Source organism: Notamacropus eugenii, chromosome 1 (genome assembly GCF_028372415.1).
Source record: "Notamacropus eugenii isolate mMacEug1 chromosome 1, mMacEug1.pri_v2, whole genome shotgun sequence".
Lineage (NCBI taxonomy): Eukaryota > Metazoa > Chordata > Mammalia > Diprotodontia > Macropodidae > Notamacropus > Notamacropus eugenii.
Genome location: NC_092872.1, coordinates 741,760,519 through 741,781,027, shown reverse-complemented (window position 1 = coordinate 741,781,027; position 20,509 = coordinate 741,760,519). Strand labels below are relative to the sequence as shown.

Here is a 20,509-nt window from a genome sequence, read left to right as displayed (position 1 = left end):
GTATATGAGTATACATACAACATGTTCAAATCAATACAAGGTCACTTATGGCAGGGGACCTAGCACTAATGGGGTCAGCAATGTAAAAAGTGGTGCTTGAATAGAAATAACAATAATCACAGCTAGGATTGATATAGCCCTTTAAGTTGGGAAATCATTTTTGCAAATATGATGTCATTGTATCTTCACAATGACCCTGGGATTGTGCATGCTTCTCTTATTTGGTTTTTATAGATGAGAAACCTAAGGGAAATGGATATGAAGTAATTTGTCCAGTGTCACATAGCTACTACTGTCTGAAGTAGAATCTGAGCTCATTTCTTCTTGACTCCAGGTCCAGTCTTCTATACACTGTGGCATCTGGCTGTAAGTACAGCATTTTAGTGGGCTGAGCTCATTTCAGGCAGGGGGATGGCCAATGCCAAGGCAGAGACAGGAGATCAAATATTATATACGACATATAACAAGAAGGCAATTTTGGATGGAGTGCAAAATGTTGAAAAGGGATGTGAAATGAGCAACATAGAACTTAGAAGTGTTGAAGATGTTCTTGGCCCCAGAAAAAGAAAGTAAGCATCTGGAAATAAAAGAATCCCAGGTCAGATATTCAGGAGTTAAGAAATATGGAAAATGAGACAGCAGATAGAGACAACTCTCCCCCACCACCACCCCAGGAGTTTTCCTGTGAAAGGGAAGAAAACTATGGGATATTAACTCTTGAAGATGGTAGGATGGAACAAGGATTTTGTCAGGGTATAGGTGATTTGGATGTGGGTTTGTAGGCAGCATTCAAGGAAACACTAGATGGGGAAAGACTGAGAATTATCAGGGAAGGGCTAATTGTGAGTAGGAGTGATCAGCTTGCTAACAAAGCTGCAAGAGGATGTGATCTGTCCAAGGTATTCTAGGAGAAGTTGTCCTTGGAAAAGAGAGGTACCAAGTCTTTTAACTAGAGACTGGAACAAGAAAGGAGAGGAAGAGTGATGGTATCAAAGGATCTGAAGTGGAAGCACATGTATCTTTGTATCCTTTGGCACATAAGTGATTCATTTTGCATATTATTCTATTTGCATATTATTAATTTGCCCCATAGTTATATTGAAGTAGCAGTGATGTCAGAGCGAAAGAAAGCTGTCCTTGGAGTCCAGAAGACCAGGGTCCAACTCCTATCCCTAAAACACAGTGGCTATGTGACCTTGAGCAAGTCTTTACAAAACACTTTTCCCACAAATAAAGTCAGATCCAAACAACTGAAACAAAGTTATTCATGGGTAGGGTAAGCCAATATAATCAAAATGGCAATTCTACTGAAATAAATTTACTTGCTCAGTGCCAGGCCAATCAAACTAATAAATGAGCAATTTAAATAGCTAGAAAAAATAATTTAAAAATTCAGCTAGAAGAGCAAAAGGTTCGTAATAACAAGAGAATAAATGAAAAGTGGAGAGAGAGGAGAAGGTGGCCTGGCCATACCACATTTCAAACTGTATTTGAAAGTGATAATCATCAAAAAAAGGTCTAATACAGACAGGATCAGTGGAATAAATTAGGTACACAATACACAGTGATAAATGCCAAAGTAATCTAGTATTCAATGAATACAAATATCTGAGCTTTGGGGAAAAGAACTTACTATTTCACAAAAACTCCTAGGAAAACTAGAAATTAGTTTGACAGAAAATAGTTACAGATCAACATCTTATACTACATACCAAGATAAAGTCAAAATAGTTGCATGATGTACACAGAAAGGGTGATACTACATACAAATTACAGGAACGTGGAAGAGTTTGCCTGTCAGATCGATGGATAAGGGAAGAATTTATGACCAAACAAAAGATAGAGAGTATTACAGGATACAAAATAAATAATTTTGATTACATTAAATTTAAAAGGTTTTTTTTTTGTACAAGTAAAACCAATGCAGTCAAGATTAGAAGTAAAGCAGAAAACTGGGAGGGGAGAAATTTTATAACAAGTTTCTTTGAAAAAAACAAACTCATTTCTCAAATGTATACAGAACTAAGTCAAATTTGTTTGAATACAGATCATTCTCCAATTGATAAATTGTCAAAGGATATGAATAGGCAGTTTTCAGATAAAGAAATCAAAGATGTCTATAGTCATACGAAAAATGCTCTAAATTACTACTGATTAAGGAAGTGCAAATTAAAACAACTCTGGGGTACTACAACATATTTATCAGATTGGTTAATATGGCAGCAAAGGAAAATGACAAATGTTGGAGGGATGTGGGAAAAGTAGGACACTAATGCACTGCTGGTGGAGTTGTGAACTGCTCCAACCATTCTGGAGAGCAATTTGGAGCTATTTCCAAATGGTTATAAAACTGTGCATGCCCTTTAACCCAAAAATACTAGTACTAGGTCTATATTGCAAAGAGATCAGAAAAAGAGGAAAAATATCTATATGTATAGAAATATTTATAGCAGCTCTTTTTGTAATGGCAACAACTTGGAAACTGAGGGACTGTTCATCAATTGAGGAATGGCTGAATAAGCTGTGGTACATGGATGTAATGGAATGGTTTTGTGTTATAAGAAATGACTAACAGGATTCATTCAGAAAAAAAAAAAAAAAACTAGAAAGACTGATGTAAAGTAAGGCGAGCAAACCCAGGGGAATCTTGTGCACAGCAGTTGGTTGGTTGTTGTCCTTCATTTTCAGAGGACCAAAATGGCATCACTACATTAGAGTCAAATTACAGTGTGTCTAACTGTGGCTGATCAGACCAATATAAGCTCAGAAGGCTCTACTACAGGTCAGGCACAAATAACCCAGGTGAATAGTTGGAGTGGAGTCTCAAAATTTGCACATTTCATGTTTCTTTTCAGCTACTTCAATTCTGCTTTGTTCATAGACCACAGCACGATGCTGATGTGAGCACACAATGCTGGGTGTTTTTTTTGCCATTTTCACCCAATCATTTCCAAAGTTATTCGGAGAAACCTTGAGAGTCTTCCTGTATGCCTTCTTCTAACCAACACGTGAGTACAGTAACAGTAATATTGTATGACGATCAACTGTGAATGATTTAGTTATTTCAGCAATAACACAATTCTGAAGGACTTATGATGAAAAATACTAGCTGCCTCCAGAGAAAGAATTGATGATGGCTGAGTGAGATTGAAGCATCCTTTTTATTAACTCTCTTCGTTTTCTGTTTTTTGTCTTTGACTAATATGGAAATAAGTTTTTCATGACTGCATGTATAACCTATATCAGATTGTTCTGTTTCTTAATGAGGGAGGAGAAGAAAGAGAGAGAAAGAAAATTTGGAACTCAAAATTTTAAAAAATGAATGTTAAAAATTGTTTTGCATATAATTGGAAAAGTAAAATATTTAATTAAAAAAACAAGCATTCCTTGAGTACCTACTATGTTTCAGGCACTGTCTTAAGTACTAGGGATGGAAAGAAAAGTTAGAAACACCCTCCCAGAGTCTGTAACTGATCTGAGCTTTTTTGAGCTAAAAATTTAACACCTAATACACTTAAAAATATAACCCAGTGAAATTTCCCATGAACATATCAAATGTCATACCTGTTTTTTTGACCCTTGGTCTCCTTCTACGTCTCTCTTATGTAGGGAATGCCGTTTCCGTGGATAAATTACATCAAATATCTTTTTCCCAGGAGATTCCTCAACAGCTCTTACTAGGAAAAATAAGAAGGAAGATTATTGAAACATCATTAGAACATCCTAGTTCATAAATAACCTTGTACTAGTCAATCTTCAATGTTTGCCCAGTGCTTGATGTACTTGCTATATTTAATCCTCCGATGACCTTGTGGGGAAGTTACTGCTAATGAAATTATACCCATTTTGCAGATGAGGAAATTGTGGTCCAGATAAAGTAAGAAATTTTGCCCTGGTGCTTATATGGCTATCAAGTGTCAGAAACCAGTGCTCACCTAATTCAGAAATACGATTCTAAACCAGTGCTCACCTAATTCATACTCAAGGTGTTTTCAATTAAGATCAATTCAATTCAAACTTTCTTTAAGAAAAAAAATACATTGTGCCATTTCCTTGGAGATAAAGAGATAGAAATGAAACAATCTTTGTCCTCAGTGAAATAATGTTTTATTCTAGGGAAGCATCATGGAAAGAGAGAAATAAATACCAAGCAAGTACAGACTGGCAGTGGAACAATTCACCATAATATCTCTGGTGACCTTTATCTCCCCAGAGTTGAAATGAGTCAAAGGTGATACCTAGAAAGTATGGAAGGACTTTATTCCTAGTAGGTACTTAAATGAATTAATGAAATAATAAATGCATGAAAGTCAATGTAAGGAGAGGTTACTACATAGGGAAGGCAGTTGGCTGCCAAAGTGGATAGACTGCTTAACTTGGAGTCAGGAAAACCTGAGTTAAAATTCTGATTCAGTTACTAACCATGTCATCTTGGGCAAGTCATAAATTCTCTGTCTCAGGTTTCTAATATGTAAAGTGAGGATAATCATATCACCTACTTCACAGAGTTATGCTGAGGATCAAATGAAAAACCATGTGTAAATATAATCATGAACCTTTAAATCATTGTATAAATATTATCATTCTATAAGAAACAATGGAACTCAAAATAAAGACACATAACTTCACACTCATATTTCATTCTTCTTGTGATGTCCTAATTTTCTTTATAAATTCTGTATAATAACAGGGGAGGCAGACCTGAGAAAGAGGATGGGTATTAGGATGCTAGCAATTGATAGATAGATAGGTAGATAGATAGATAGATACAAAGATAGATAGATAGATAGATAGATAGATAGATAGATAGATAGATAGATAGATAGATAGACAGATGAACCAAAGTCCTGGATTAAAAGCATAAATTTCAACTTAGCTCAATCAGCTTTTTTAAGTATTTCCTATACGAGAGACAATCAGGCTTACTGGATAGAGATGGAATGGCCTGAGAGGGGATGACCTCCATGAAAATTTGACCTCTGACCTATACTGGCTGTTTGACTCAAGTCTTTTAACTTTTTGTTAACTCTGTAAGACTCCAAATAGCAGAGATAGTACTGATCTTCATTGGTAAAGTAAATTTCTACCCTAAGAAGCTCTCAGTATGGAAATGAAATTAGAGGTCTGAGCAAATTTTTAAAAATGCTATAGTCCTTGCCCCTACTTTTTTTTTAACTGGGAATCTAAAGACAAAAGAAAAATGGCACCTTTCCCAAGGAACTTATGCTATATTGGGAAGATATAATGTGTCCAAAGGCAAGAAAATTAAATGTTTATATTCAAGGTAATTGGGGGAGGGGGACAAGTAGTAACTTTAGGTGCATCAGGAAGGGCCTTGTCTTGGAGGTGACATCTAGGTTGAGCCTTAAAAGATTAGGTGAGCTGTTTTTCCCCAAAAAATTAAAAGTGAGAACATAGAGCATTATAAGCATGATGGATAACCTTAGCAATGGTGATCATATGGATGACTAATGGAATACTACCCTTGTGGAAGCAGCAAATTGGCCAATGTGACCAGGAGGCAGAATTGATGAGGGGATGAGGATTGTGAAATCAACAAGGAAAGACAAGCCAGAGAAACTTGATGAGGCCTCTTCAATGTCAGATAAAAAGAGGAGTCTACATTTTATTCAAGAAGGAAAAGAGAACCACAAAAATTTCTTGAAGACTAGAGTAACATATTCAGGCCAATATTTCAATCAAGTCAATTCAAAATATCTTCCTCTGATGGAATTTCTAAGAAACTGATAGACCTTCAAACACTGAAAATCATTGGATAAAGGGGGAAATTACAACATTTTGGGGTTAAGGTCTTTGGATCTTTGTCCTAGATATCATTCAGTATCTATAGAACATCTTGGCTAAGCCATTTTGTCGTAATGTAATGAAAAAAGTGCAGAAATGGTAGCTATAAGATGCTGACCCAAATTGTGTTTCAGCTACTTATGAGGTGTGTGACCTTATTTAAGTCTGTCAGTGAACAATCATTTATTAAACACCTACTGTGTGTCAAACATTGTACTAAGCACTAGGGATAAAAAAAAAAAGACAAAAGCAATCTCTGTCCTCAAGGAACTCACATATTAATGGGAGAAATAACTGGGTACATACTAGATAGATGCATCCCAGAGGGGAAAATACTAGCAACTGGGGATAACATGGAAGGGGAGAGTTAGGACCAAGAAAAGTCTCCTGCAGGAGGTGGTATTGGATCTGATTCTTGAAAGAAGAGAAAGAAATTAAGTGGCAGAGAGGTAAGGGGATAGGGAACTCCAGGCACGGGGAGAGTCAGTACAAAGGCATAACAATGAGTTCATGCATGAAGTTCAGCATATAGGTCAGTATAGCTGAATCATGAAATTTGGGAAGGAATAAATTTAAAAAAAAAAAAAAAGAAAAGGTAGGAAAGGGTCAGCTTCCTACTGGAGTCTTAACTTTCTCTTCCATTAAGTGAAGCAGCCAGCCTAAATGATCTTAAAGGTCACTTCTATTTCTCAATCCTCTAATCTCTCTGGACCTCAGTTTCCTTCTCTGAAATGAGGTTGTGATGGACAAATAGATCTCTAAGGACTTCTCCAACTTTCACATTATATCGTGACTTTATCTTAAAGATATGGGCTTAAATAACCCTCCCAAGTGATTGGACTCAATGGTCTCTCAGGTCCCTTACAGCTATAATCTGTAATCCCACCATCCTATGTGTAAACAGAAGGACAGGAAGAAAGTAACATCTGAAAAGTAGATTCAAAGACAAAAGCTTACAGAGAACTCAATGAAAGAAAGAGGCAGAGAATTATATTATTAGAAAGACCAAAGAGAATAAAAGTGAGTGAAGTCTCATTCAAGATTACCACCAACACCAACACAGAGCAAACAGAGATACAAAAATATCTACTGCTATAGCAATGTCTTGGATGAACATGTGAGAGGTTAAATGTGCCTGACAGAGGAAAAAAAAATCTGTGGGCAAGACAGTAAATCCTAAGGAATTAGCCTTGGAATGGGAGGACAGGGATGGAGCCCACTTTAGACTCTGAAAATAATAGACATGGTCTCATCATTAGTTGGACCACAACAATCCACTACAAGATTGTCTGAATCTAAATACAGAGAAATACAACGTGTACCTATTCTAAATGTAGACCAAATGGCCATTAATGTAATGAAGGCATCTGAGGAGAAAATCATCATTTAGTCACAGAAGCAAATGCTCAAGGAACTAGATCAACAAATGGATAGTAGAATGTGGCCCAATTTTGTTATCAAGAAATAAAAGGACAGTTTGGTTGAAGAATTTGGTGTTGTAAAGATATTGGAGAAATTTGAATGAAAACTAAAGAGACTTGATGAACAGATAGAAAAAAATGTGAATATGAGGAATCAGTGGAAGAAATTTTAAGGTGAAGTAGAGCAAAGGCATTGTAGCGCCAATGCTGTGGCAACTATGAATATGCTGGCCTAGTTCTGAATTGCAAAATATAACAGACTCTCCATATAGAAGGCAGAAGAAAAACATTTATTCAGACACCAAAAAGCCAAATCCCAACACCAGAAAGCGAAATCCATCATAGTAACCAAGAAGTCAATACACATTATCGGACCTTCCCACAAACACTCACAATCCAAGCTACCTGCTTCCTCTGTCCTTCTCATCTCTGCCTGGTCTGACTAACTTCATCTCAGCTCTGATCCAACTCTGCCTCTTCCTGTTCCATTCATTCAGAAAGCTCTTCCAACCACGGGTTTCATATAACTCAAACTCATGTGACTTATGTTGCCAGGCCTAGAGGCCTGAGGGCTACCCGAGTCTTACCTTACCTATCGCAGGTCTTCGACTGTCCAAACCGGATAAACGTATGAGAGAAGAGACTTTCCAGAGTCGAACAAGGGTTAGGCTTTATTCAGGGTCTTGGTTACATGTGCAGGGGGAACTCTTCCTTAGGAGAGAGAGAAATCTCCCAAGGAGGCAAAGATCTTACAGTAAGAGAATGAAAGCAGAAGTGGAAGTGGGGAGAGAGGGGAGAGGGAAGAGCGAAGAAAGGAGAGAAGGAAGAGGGGCCTTCTGTCCTGTAAGGGCCCCTCAGAGCTAAGAGCCCCTTCAGGCTTTCCTGACCCTACTTAAGCTCTCCTGCCGCATAGTTTGCACCTGAATACCATGCCTGTTAGATAACAAGAGGTGTGCTCAGATCCGGGCCAATCTCGAGGGCGGGGATGCTCTCTCCCAGCGTTTCCCACGGGAAGAGGCGGAAATGCACGAGATAGCTCGGTCTCACACCTCAATTCCCTGCTGTTCCCTGGGGGGCCTCATGAGAACTCTAAGGTTTAGAAGTCCTCACTTTTACCTGCCCGAGACTGTCCACATGGAACTGAGTTTACACCCCCAACATTATGTTTCCATGTGACTTAAGCAGGTCACATAGGCCTATTAACAGATGGAAAAGATCTTCCCATTCCATTAAAAATACATTAATTCCATTAAAAATACATTAACATACAGGCAAACATTTATAAGAAGTCATAATTCCAACATTGTAGAGAAAGAGTCAGGGACATTATAGAAAGAGAGTTGACTTCAAAGCCAGGAAAACATGGGTTCCCACCCTACCTCTAACATCAACTGTCTGTTTGACCTTATGCAAATCACTTAATTCTTCATTACGCACATAGTGTCAGACTCAAATACAAAAATAATAGGGGCCACTAACCTATACATAATGATCCCTGTGGACTGCATATTGAATATTTATTCAATCATTTTAGTCATGTTTGATTCTTCATGACCCAATTTGGGATTTTCTTAGCAAAGATCCTGGAGTGACTTGCCATTTCCTTCTCAAGATCATTTTACAGATGAGGAAACTGAGACAAACATGGTTAAGTATCTTTCCTAGGATCTCACAGTGACTGAGACCTGATATGAACTTAGGAAAAGAATTCTTCTCGACTCCAAGACTGCCCATTATTGTGCCTTAGAAAACAACATATTATTATCTTAATCTATTGTATTTTCTTTTATTTTGTTAAATATTTCCCAATCAAATTTTAATTTGCTTTATGTGCTATCAGTGGCTATGAAAGCTGTGTACTTGATGCCTCTGCTCTACAACAGTCTCTAAGACTTGAAGTTCCAGAGAGGGTGAGAGATTTTCCTAATCTAGAAGTTCCACAAACCAATGTAATCATAGGTCCGGTGCCTTACCCTATACTTTATATAACCAGATGTAATTGATGGTTCAATGATAAATAAAGTTACTTGGTACTTTTAGATTTGTACTATAACCAGCATCACAGCTGATAAATTGTAATCAATTTTTTTTGTATTTTACGTTATTATTTGTTACACTATTTGTAAATTGCATATTCAGGAATCTCTAAATTCATTTGGTCCTATGAGATTAGGGGATTAACTTTTGAGAGAGATGAATGACAGCTTATTGCAAAAGAGGCATCTTGCAATTTATTTAATAAATGATATATGATGAATCAAGGCAAGAATTTAGAACCAATTGATTAAATAAAGAGATATTATAATTTTAGTATTTTATTTTAATAAATCAAAACAGATTACTCGATTGTGTTAGAACCTAGGATAAATGAATGTAAATATTTTTCTTAAGCATTTACTAAATGTCAAGGGCAGCTGCATGGCTCAGTGGATAGAATGCCAGACTCTCAGTCAAAAGACTCATCTTCGTGAGCTCAAATCTGATCTCCGACACGTACTTACAAGTTGGTTGACTCTGGATAAACCATTCAACCCCATTAACCTCAGTTTCCTCATCTATAAAATTAGTTAGAGAAGTAAATTGCAAACCACTCCAGTACCTTTGCAAGAAAACCTCAAATGGGGTAAAGGAAGGTCACACGCAACTAAATCAACAGGAACAACATATACCAAGTACTCTGATCAGTATTAGGGACACAAAAGAAAATTAAAACAGTCTCTGTACTCAAGGAGTTGAGATGATTTAGTGGAGACAATAGACATAAGAGGACAGCTTCAGAGCACACTGAAAGTGTTGAAGCCTCTTAGAGTGAACACCAAGATCAAAGGCACAGTTTGGGCACCTCTGGTATGCATCAGCAGATCAGATGACAGTGCCCAGGTGGGTTGTAACACTATATAATCAGAGTATATGTTAAAGTAAAATGGACTTTTGGAAATTATTGCAGGCAGATGATAAGGTCCAGTGGCGAACCTTCTTCCCTAGAGGTTAGTATTCTTTTTTGCTGTTTTTATCTTTTGGTTGTTTAGGGACATGAGCTATTTTTACCTTTTGGTTATTTAAGACATGAGTAATCATGTCCCTTACCCCTACTTGTTGAGAAGAGAGTAGATTTTCTGAGAGTCAGAGCAGCAGGAGCCTTGTGTAACCTCCTACAGGGTTCAGATAATGGTCAACATAGAGCCAGGAGGGGCTGCAACTGCTGAGAACTAGACAATGGGGGCTGGAGGAGAGAGGGAAGAATTCTCTCAGGCCAGTCCCTCACATCCTGTTCTTGGTTGCCCACTGTAATCTGCGTCATCTAGAGGGCTGGAGAGGGAAGAAGAATTCCCCATGCTTGCTTTAGCTGGGCCCTTGGACTTCTCAATGGGATATGGGTGGTAGAGTGGGGATTGGGGGGGCAGAATGTTCTCGAATAAGTGATAAAATAATTAGATTATAAGCCAGTAATAGGTAGAGAGAGGAAATGATACCCCTATCTATGCTACACATGAGGATAGTCAATCAAAAACCCGGTTGCGTAGGAAAAGCAAACCTTCTTCATAGTGTTTCAGGCAGGTAAAGCTAGACCTACCATGCAGGGCTATTTTCCATTTTCATTGAACCAGAGACACATGCACTATTGCAGAACTATACCTGAAAGGAATTTCAGAGACCATCTAAACCAGCTCCCTCATGTTGTAGATGAGGTCATTTGAGGCTCAAGGAGTTTAACTGGAATGCCCCAAGGCAGAAATAATCAAAGGTGGGAGTGGAAGGAGTCCTTCCACTTCATTACATTGTCTTACAGAGAGTGAACAAAACACCTGACTCAGCCGAGTGGAGATTTTGTAGACCATGGAGTCCAACAGACTAATAACACACTCTCCCACTCAGATCTGTAGATTTGAATAAGACTTTGTAAAACTGGAGCCTGGCAATGAATGACAGCACATTTCTTAGGACACTGAGAACTATCATTGTGGCTGAAATTTGGCCAGTCCAGTTAATGAGATTTTCTGATCGTAGGAGGGTCACCAAATGTTTCCTCCATGGTAATTTTTTTTAATAACTGCCTTTTTTCAGTTCTAATGCATAAAACTCCCACATGAGTACTTATGGTTAATACAAATATTAATGATTAGAGGGTAACATGCTATAATGGCAAATGTGCTCCATTTGAAATCATAGAAACAACAATTTAGAGAAGTGAGTTTACTGAGTCCAACCAACTCATTTTACAGGTGAGGAAACCGAGGCCCAGAGCGACTTATTTGCTCAGGATCAAACAGTTGGGAAGTGTCTGTGACAAGATGCCAACCCCCATCTTTTGACACCGAATCCTGGGCTCTACCCACTCAACTATCTTGCTTCTTAAACTAGGTGAGTCCAGTTCAGTTCTCAGGTCTGCCATTAGCTATCTGTGTGACCTTGGGCAAGTCCTTAACCTCCCTGAGTTTCAGTTTCTCCATCTATAAAATGAGGGTGTGAAACTGGTTATCCTGTCAGGACTGAGGTTCCTTCAAGCCCTAGATCTATGAAGCTTTCAGCAGTGTTTACATAGCACTTTGCATTTAGCAAAACACTTTACATTTAGTATCTCATTGAGACATGAAGAAGGGCTTGCAGGAGTTATTATTGTTACCATTTTACGGAGGAGATTGAGGATTAAGTGACTTGTTCACAGTTGCACAATTTGTAGTTATCATAGGTAGGGTGTGAACCCTTTTTCTCCCCTCTCTTAATCTAGTGTTCTTTCCTCTAGAGCACGAAGTCATTGAATTTTCAAGATCAAAGAAAAAAGGGATCTTACAAAAAGCTTGAAGGTTTGGAAAATATTTCCAATGCATTATCTCATCCAATCCTCACAAAGCCCTGTAGATGTAGATGCTAGAATTACCCTGTTTTACAAATGGAGAAACTGAGATTCAGAGAAACTTAATGATGCCCAGGATCATGTAACTTGAATATTTAAGAGGTAGTATTCAAACTCATATCTTCCTGACTCTATGTCTAGCAGAAGTACAATGAAAGAAGACAAACTTATTCTTTTAACCTTTGACAAAGAACCTTTCTTTGATTGGAAAACCTGATTTTATTATTAAATGACATTTTTTTGCAAACAAACCTTGTTAAGTTGCCCTTCAAAGAACTTCAACTTTTTTTTGAATCTGAGGAAAATCCTCAGAAAGGACTTCAGACTTGGGACAATTAGTGCCAATTTCCAGCCTCTCCCCACGCCCTTAAATATTGTTTTGCTATTGCCTCCTTATGCTAGATGACAGCTTAGCTTATTCCCAGCTGGATAGCTCCAGGTTAATTATTTTGAAGGAGGCAGAACAAATACAAGCAAGTGCCATGCTGGGATTATAGAAATCCAGCGTGGAACATAATACTTGTCCCCTAATTCATTTTAATTCTTGCTTTCTCACCCTCTAGAATTTCCCACTAAATTCACATTTGCTGAGTGTGCATTAGAGAAAGTGAGGCAGAGGCCAGTTAAATGGAATATTTAGTAGGTGAGGTTTGATTAACGTTTTTACATGCAATAATACCAACTCATGGTTTCATCACTTTGGGGAACTCCCTGGTGTGGGAATTCCCTTCGCTTATACACATTAGCAACTTTTTCCATGGTTTATAGTCTAAAGAGTTTCTTGGGAGGTCAGGGGACTTGTCCATGGTAATACAGCTTGTCAATGTCAGTAGAAGGACTTGAATCCAATTCCTTATGCCCCTAAAATGCTCCCCCTCTAGTGATGATGCTGAGCTACCTTTCTTGACATTCCACTGTTTTGAAAGTATTTAGAGTTCATTTCTAGTTGTCACTTACTAGATTTAAATGTCCAGCAATGGTTAGGTTTTGTGGATGAAAAATATTCATGTTTGTACATGAGATGCAGAGTTATTCAGTCAAAAAAGAACCTATAATTTGGAGTCAGAGGACCTGAGTTAAATCCAGCACTCCTCCTTGTTTATCTTGTGATCTTGGTGTAATTTATTCAACTAGCTGCACTTCAGCTTTCTCATCTAGGAAATGAGAAGTTTGGATCAGCTGACACTGAAATCTCTTCCTGTTCTGAAACAATGATCAATGGTTCTATGACCTTACATCTCAGTTCAGAATTATAATATATATATATATATATATAATGCTCCATATTAAAGGAAGGCTTAGGCATATCCAAATTGCTGTGCTGAAGAGTTGAGGAATATGAAGAGATCCCTTCTCTCAGGAGAATGTAACGGTGTCCAGGTCAGTGACTCTTCTAATTTGTTTTTGTATTCCCTTCCTTGCTTGGATCCAGCCACTCCCCTGATGCAAATCCTCAAGTCCTCATACTTGAGCTATCAAAAGTTGGTCTGCCTGCCTCCAGTCTCTCCTCTATTCAGCTACCAAAGTGATTTTCCTAGAGGGTAGGTCCAATTATGGTACCCTCTCAGTCAATAAACTCTAGTGGCTCCTTATCACTTCCAGAATTAAATACAAATTTTTCTCTTTGGTGTTCAAAATCCTGCACAACTCAGTCCCTTTCCCACTAAATTTCTAGTATTGTTACTTCTTATACTTCCTCCATATACTGTTTAATTAAGTGATGTTTCCTTCTTTGCTATTCCACTCCATCTACTGACTCCAGGAATTTTCAATGCCTGGAATGCTCTCTCTCCTCATCTCCACCTGTAGGCTGCTCTGGCTTCCTTCATGTCATGGCTAAAGTCCCACTTTCTCCCAGAAGTCTTCCCCAACTGTTCTTAATTCTAGGGTCCTCCCCTGTTGATCATTTCCCATTTATCCTGTATACAGCTTCTTTGTATTTTCATGTTTTCTCACATCGTCCCCATTACATTGCAACATCCTAGAAGTCAGTATCTGCCTTTTCCCTCTCTTTGTATCCCCAGTCATTGGCACCGTGCTGGCACAGGTCAGGTGTTTAATAAACACAGATTGACTGACTGATGGTTGATATCCTCTTCACAGTTGAATTGCTCTTGTAACTTGATACCTTTTGAAGTAACTCAAGGATTTCTAGTTTTTTTCTGGGAAGAACCATGAAGCCTAAGTCATTCATTTATTCAGTAAATGCATTTTTTTCTTCTATGTTCCATATTCCCTCTGGGGTCCAGGATAGATGGAGACCTGGGATCTACTCCCATGGTAACCACTTTCTGTAACTGTGATCTGGGGTAAGGTATTCCATCTCTTGCAGTCTCTGATTCATCCTTGGGAAAATGAGAGAAAACACTTACATTGCCTTCACCCACTCACAGGATTGTCATACACTTTATAAACCTGATACTGCTTTGTGATTGAGTCATTATTATTTTGTTTGGTTTTTTTTTGTTATGGAAAGAAATAGTGCAACGCATAATAATGATAATGATGAACATTATTATTATACAGCACTTTAATTATTTGTATTCATATATCACTTTATTCTATAACATTTTAGAGAGACAGAGACAGTCAGAGATGGAAAGATCAAAGAGAGATAGAGATATACACTATCTCATTTGATTCTCACAATAATACTGTGTGGTGTTACTGTAATTCTCATTTTACATTTAAGGAAAATGAGTCTGAAATGCTAAGACACTTGCCCAGATCACACAACTAGGAAGTATCTACAGCATAATTTGACTTCAGGTCTTCTGAAACCAATGATCTCTACTATGGAATGCAGCTCTTTTGGAGGATTCCCAACCGGCAGACAATATGGCAACATGAACATAGAGCTGGACTTGGCAGCAAGAAGCCCTAAGGTCAGATACTGCTTCAGATGTTTAGTAGCTATGCAACCCTGGAAAAATGACTTCATCTTTCTGAGTCCCAGGTAACAGTGTGAGACCATTAGTCACCATATAGCATCCAGGATGAGATGCTAGAGTTTAATCTAGGGCAACATCAGCTTTGTTTTGTTTCTTTGGAGGGGATTGGGGCCATTTACCTTGTTCACAGTAAGAATGGTTTTATTCTTGAGAGAAATAGAGAAGCTATTGATTGGTTGGAATCTGTTGCCCTGATAAACTCGCAGAGCAAAAAATAAACTATGTGCCAGGCTCTACACCAGGCACTGGGTATATAAAGATAGACAACCAAATATTCTCCTTTCTAAGAAGTATCAAATGATTGTTAGCATGCCATTGATGGACCCATAATGCTAGGATATAATGAATATATTTCTGTGTGTCTCTCTGTCTCTTAGCGTGTCTTGCACTCTTTTCTCTCTCATTTCTCTCTTTCTCCAACTGCCTTTTTTATCCCTCTTTTCTTCATCTATCTTTTACTCTCTTCCTCTGCCCATTCCTTCTCTGTCTCTTCCCTTCAATGTCTCCCTCTCCACCTTCACTTGTCCCTCTCTCTCTGCAGTTATCTTTCAGTCTTCTCATTCTCTGTGTGTGTACCTCTCACTCATCTCCATCTCTATCTCTCTGCTTCTCTCTATCTTCCTTTTGGTGTTTTTCCTGTCTCTGTCTCTATCTTACTGTGTCTGTCTGTCTCTGTCTGTCTGTCTCTGTCTCTGTCTCTGTCTGTCTCTGTCTGTCTGTCTCTGTCTGTCTCTGTGTCTCTGTCTCTGTCTCTGTCTCTCTCTCTCTCTCTCTCTCTCTCTCTCTCTCTCTCTCTCTCTCTCTCTCTCTCTCTCTCCCCATTATGAATGTTTGTTTGTATCTTTTCCTATAATAAAATCCCAAAGGTTGTTTTGTATCTCTGAGGAACACAAAGTACTTTCCAAACATCTGGCCTAATTTTCCTTCCTCAACAGATATGGGAGGAGGCAATGGGGTTGTAGTAAATTTGTCCAATGTTCACAAAGTTTCCACAGTTCCTTTCATTTTTGGCTGGTAGGTATATGGAAGACTTGTCATTTCATTGGATTAGGGGACTCCCAGTATGAAAATTCTTTTCACTAATGAAGATTGGCAATGTGTGTATCACCTAGAGTGTTAGAGGGTCACAAAGAACACTGAGGGGCAGGAAGTGGGGGCAGTGGATGGAGCTCCAGGTACAGATTCAGAAAAGTCTGAATTCAAATCTAGCCCCTGATATTTAATAATTGTACGATGTTGGACAAGTCACTTTACTCCTGTTTCCTCTTCTGTAAAATGAAGACACATTGAAGAAGGAAATCACAAACTACTCTAGTATCTTTGCCAAGAAAGTCATGAAAAAGTTGGACATGACTGAATAACTGAACAAAAGAAGCACTGAGGACTTAAGTGACCCACCCATGGTCATTCAGACTAAGTAGTCATTCAGACAAGTGACTCAGAGACTGGACTTGAACCCAAATCTGCTTGCCTCCCATTCCAACATTCCTCATACTCCACAGCCTCTCAATTGAGCATTCACGAGCTTTATCATTTTGATTTTGTTTAAGTTGGAGCAAGGAGAATTATCTTCCCCTTCATTATGTGAAGAAAAAATGCTTCCAATTGGAATACATGTTAGAATATCTTGGGAAGCTAGAGGAATCCGATGATATCCAAAGACTCCACCAAGGGAAATATGATCAAATAGAAAAAGAACTGAGTGTTTAGTCAGAAGCCCCAGATTCAAAGTCTGGCACTGCTGTTCATGAGTTGGGAAACTATGGGAGAGTAACATAAAGTCCTTGAGCCTCGGTTTCCACATTTGTAGACTGGGCATACAAGTCAATCACAATCTACCTCATGGAGTTGCTGTGAGGAAGGCATTTGGATAATGCTCTAGAAATTTTACGTTTTCTTGTTGTTCTGACCTACATGGTGATTGGATTTGCTCTACTGGGCCTCAAGGGACAGAAGTAGATCTGTGCTTGAGATCAGAAAAAAAAGTGCTAATAATGAGAGCTAACAGATAGTGGAGTGAGTGGCTTTCAGAAGTACAGGGGTCTAGATTTCTCTGAGGGGCGATAGGCCACCTCTTTTCAGGTATGTGATATAAACAATGCCTTTTCAGGTGATGGAAATTTCTAACATGGTTACTCTTCTTTTCTGGGGCAGATAGTGGCTGAGCTTTAATTTCTGGTCTTAGAGAGTTACCAGGGCACTGCCTGAGGTGTCTTGGCCTCAATCATGTGGCCAGTATATGCCAAGAGAGACTTGGGGACTAGGTGTTTTTGACTAGATAATCTCTGGTCTGAGGTCAATCAATCCACAAGCTTTTATAAAACACCAGACACTGGGCTGGTGTGGGCAGCTAGGTAGTGCGTTGGATAGAGCATTGGGCCTGAGCTCAAATCGAACTTCAGACATTTACTAGCTGTATGAAGCTGGGCAAGTCACTTAACCCTGTTTACCTCAGTTTCCTCATCTGTCAAATTAGCTTGAGAAGAAAATGAGAAAATACTCCAGTATCTCTGCCAAGAAAATCCCAAATGGGGTCACAAAAAATTCAGACACAACTGAACAACAACATACAAAGAAAAAGAAAAAAAGTTACTACCCTCAAAGAACTTGTGTTTCAAAGGGGAATACCACATGGATATAAATAAATACATACCTGGTACATATGTGATACACATAGAATAAATGTGCAATAAACTTAGAGAAGTCCCTAATAGCTGGGGTGGAGGGGACAAGGAAAGGGCACCTATAGAAGGTCCAATTTGATATGCATCTTGAAGGAAGTCAAGGGTTCTAAGTGGTTGAGTTGAGGAGACAGATCATGAACGTGTGTGGAGTTAGCAGATAACAGATTATGTGTGAGGAGTATGCTATTGGCATGGAGAAAAGCTTGGCAGGTCATATACATGTGGTGATTCTCAGTGTCATGGAAGAGAACTTGGAAGTCACAAAAATACACCTTTTACTTCTTCAGAGGAGGAATGATTTGGTGGAGGTTACAAAGCTAATTAGAGGTAGACTTTCTTTACCTCTCTTTCCACTACCCACAGTGAATTTCCTTCATTTCTTTTGGATATATTCACATTTTAGACATCCTTACTCATGAAAACACACACACACACACACACGCACACACACGCACACACACACCTTTCACTGAGACAGTCATTCTGAGAGATCCAGAATGGGACAACAGAGGACCAGCCTTGGAGTCAAAATCTAGGCTCGGTGTCCCCAGGCAACTCCCTACAACTATAAGTACAAAAGAAGACATCACCCATACTGGTTTAGGGAGTTTCTTCATTGAGAAGTTTCCTACCCCAATGAAATCTCAGCTTCAACCCCTTCCCTTCAAAAGATATGCAGATAATGCTGAAACACACATAGGTAACCACAACACAAGTGTGTCCCACATTGATTTTTTTTCAAATTTGTGGCAGGACATCAATGATCAGTTGCATATTAATATTGAAATTGCAATAAATGATGCCTCAACATTTTATAAACATGAAATGCTTTAACCAGATAAGTCCCAGGATCTAGAGAGACATTAAATGTTGTCCAGTATTTCATCACTTTTCAGAAGAAATGGGTTAAGAAGTGACATGACTTATTCAAGATCACACAGTAAGTATCAAAATCGACTTTGAACTTTGAACTTGGGGGGTTAACTTGATTACTTTGAGGTCCCTGCCAGCTCTAAACCACATCTAGGGAAGATTTAATTTTCCATCATACACAGTGCCTTCCATTTCTTTAAATAGTCTCATCCCCCTGCTTTTGCTGGTGATTTCTAACTTGTCTAGATGTGTATCAATAATAACACAGGGCTGGTTATAAAGAATTAATGTCTCCATTTTACAGTTGAGGGAAGAGAGGTAAAATGACTTGTTCATCATCAAAGAATTAGTCATTATCAATGCAAATGTTGACCCTGATCTTACTAACCTAAAGTTTACTACTCTATCCCCTGAAATGGTAACATATCCATCATTAGCACAGCAATATTCCTGGCCCCCGGGCTGACCAATCCAAGCATCACAGAGGCAGACCTGTCCTGAATACACACATATCATATAAGAGATAAAGTGGCCTGGAGACATGTTCACTGGAGGTCTTCAGGAAGAGGCTGAGTAGACGACCATTTTCCTGGGATATTGTAGGGAGGGATGAATGGATGACCACTTTCTTGTGATATTGTAGTGGAGATCTTGGAATATACACAGATTCTATGGCTGAAGGTCCTCAGTTAAGCTGAGCTGCTGTGACGGAACCTTTGAGACTTGATCTTGGGAAGTCCTAGCTTCCTACTCTCTGGAGGTCTTCTGGCCTGGCTGGATGACTTCTTGAGGGTGTTACGGAGGGGATTCTCAGTTAGGTATGATTTGAATTCGATGGCCTGAATTAGGCCTGCTAATTAGCAGTCAAGGACAGTGGCTCCTTCCTTCTTGTTAGCTGGCAAGGTTGGTTTGATGAATATTTGTTAGGTAAGTTTTAGAGAGGCCTCTTTCAGCTCCTACCTTGACTTTCCTTCCAGCTCTGCTAATAATATGATTCATGACAGCCTGAATCAGTGTCTTTCAACTTTAAAAAATAGGTGTTATGAACACCAAAATATTGTGATGTAGTGAATAGGGCACTAGATTCAAATTCCACCTCAGACACTCACTGCCTATGTGACCTTGGGGAAGTTTCTTTGCCTTTCTGTGCCTCAGTTTCCACATTTGTAAAATAAGCATTAGGCTTAGCCTTTAAAGCCTCTTCCAGCTCTTGATGTAGTTTCTAAGAACAGGAGGAAAAGATTATGGGAGAAGAAGAATGGTTCCCAGCCATTCCCAAGGACCACAGACCCTGACAATGAGCTTACCTGCCACTTGAAAGAGGATCCCAATTGTGGCCAGCAGTAGTCCAGGGCGCATGCTGCCGTGCTGCCCGGTCCACCCTACTTGACTTGCCTCTGCTTGATTTGGCTCAGCTCAGCTCAGCTCCCCAGGGCACAGCTAGGCCTGCTCCCATGGGGCTCCCGCTGGAGAGAGAAGCGAAGCTCCAACTCTGTCTGCCCCTGCCTCTACATGAGGAAGTGTTTACTCAAGGTGTTGCACAAGCTTCCAGCTGAGCCCTGGTACAGAGAAGCCAGAGTGACTCTGCAGGCGGAAGATCTCATGGCTCACTGCTTCTCTAATTACCCGCCCCACCTTTTGTCTCCTTCTTGAAAGGAGTCTCAGACAATTTAGGGGAGGATGTCAGCACTTGGGAAGGGAAAAATACAGAAAGGAAGGAAAAGGGAAGGAGGAGATGGGAGGGGAAGGAAAGGAAGGGAAGAGGAAAGGATGGAGGGGGAAGAGGGAAGGAAAAGGAAGGGAAGGCAAAGAGAATCTTCAGAGACAGAATTTATATCTCAGAAATGGGCAAGCACAAAACATTCTGGATTGATATCTTCTGGCTGACCCCTATGTCTACAAGGCTCCCTCCCTCCCTCC

The 20,509-nt window shown here is 39.2% G+C and overlaps 1 protein-coding gene across 3 annotated transcripts in view; it reads right to left on the bottom strand.

Moving 5' to 3' along the window:
* Positions 1–20,195, bottom strand: part of ADAM28 (ADAM metallopeptidase domain 28) — a 116,941-nt gene extending 96,746 nt beyond the window's left edge. For 2 of the 3 annotated variants that reach the window (XM_072635878.1, XM_072636025.1), the window contains exons 1-2: positions 19,897–20,195; positions 3,565–3,677 (exon numbers count right to left, since the gene is read on the bottom strand). In XM_072635878.1, the coding sequence (XP_072491979.1) occupies positions 3,565–3,677; positions 19,897–19,948 (165 nt within the window). In that variant the 5' untranslated portion in view covers positions 19,949–20,195. The remainder of the gene's footprint in view (positions 1–3,564; positions 3,678–19,896) is intronic. The other variant, XM_072635936.1, reaches the window with a different exon arrangement.
* Between the last annotated feature and the right edge of the window lie 314 nt (positions 20,196–20,509).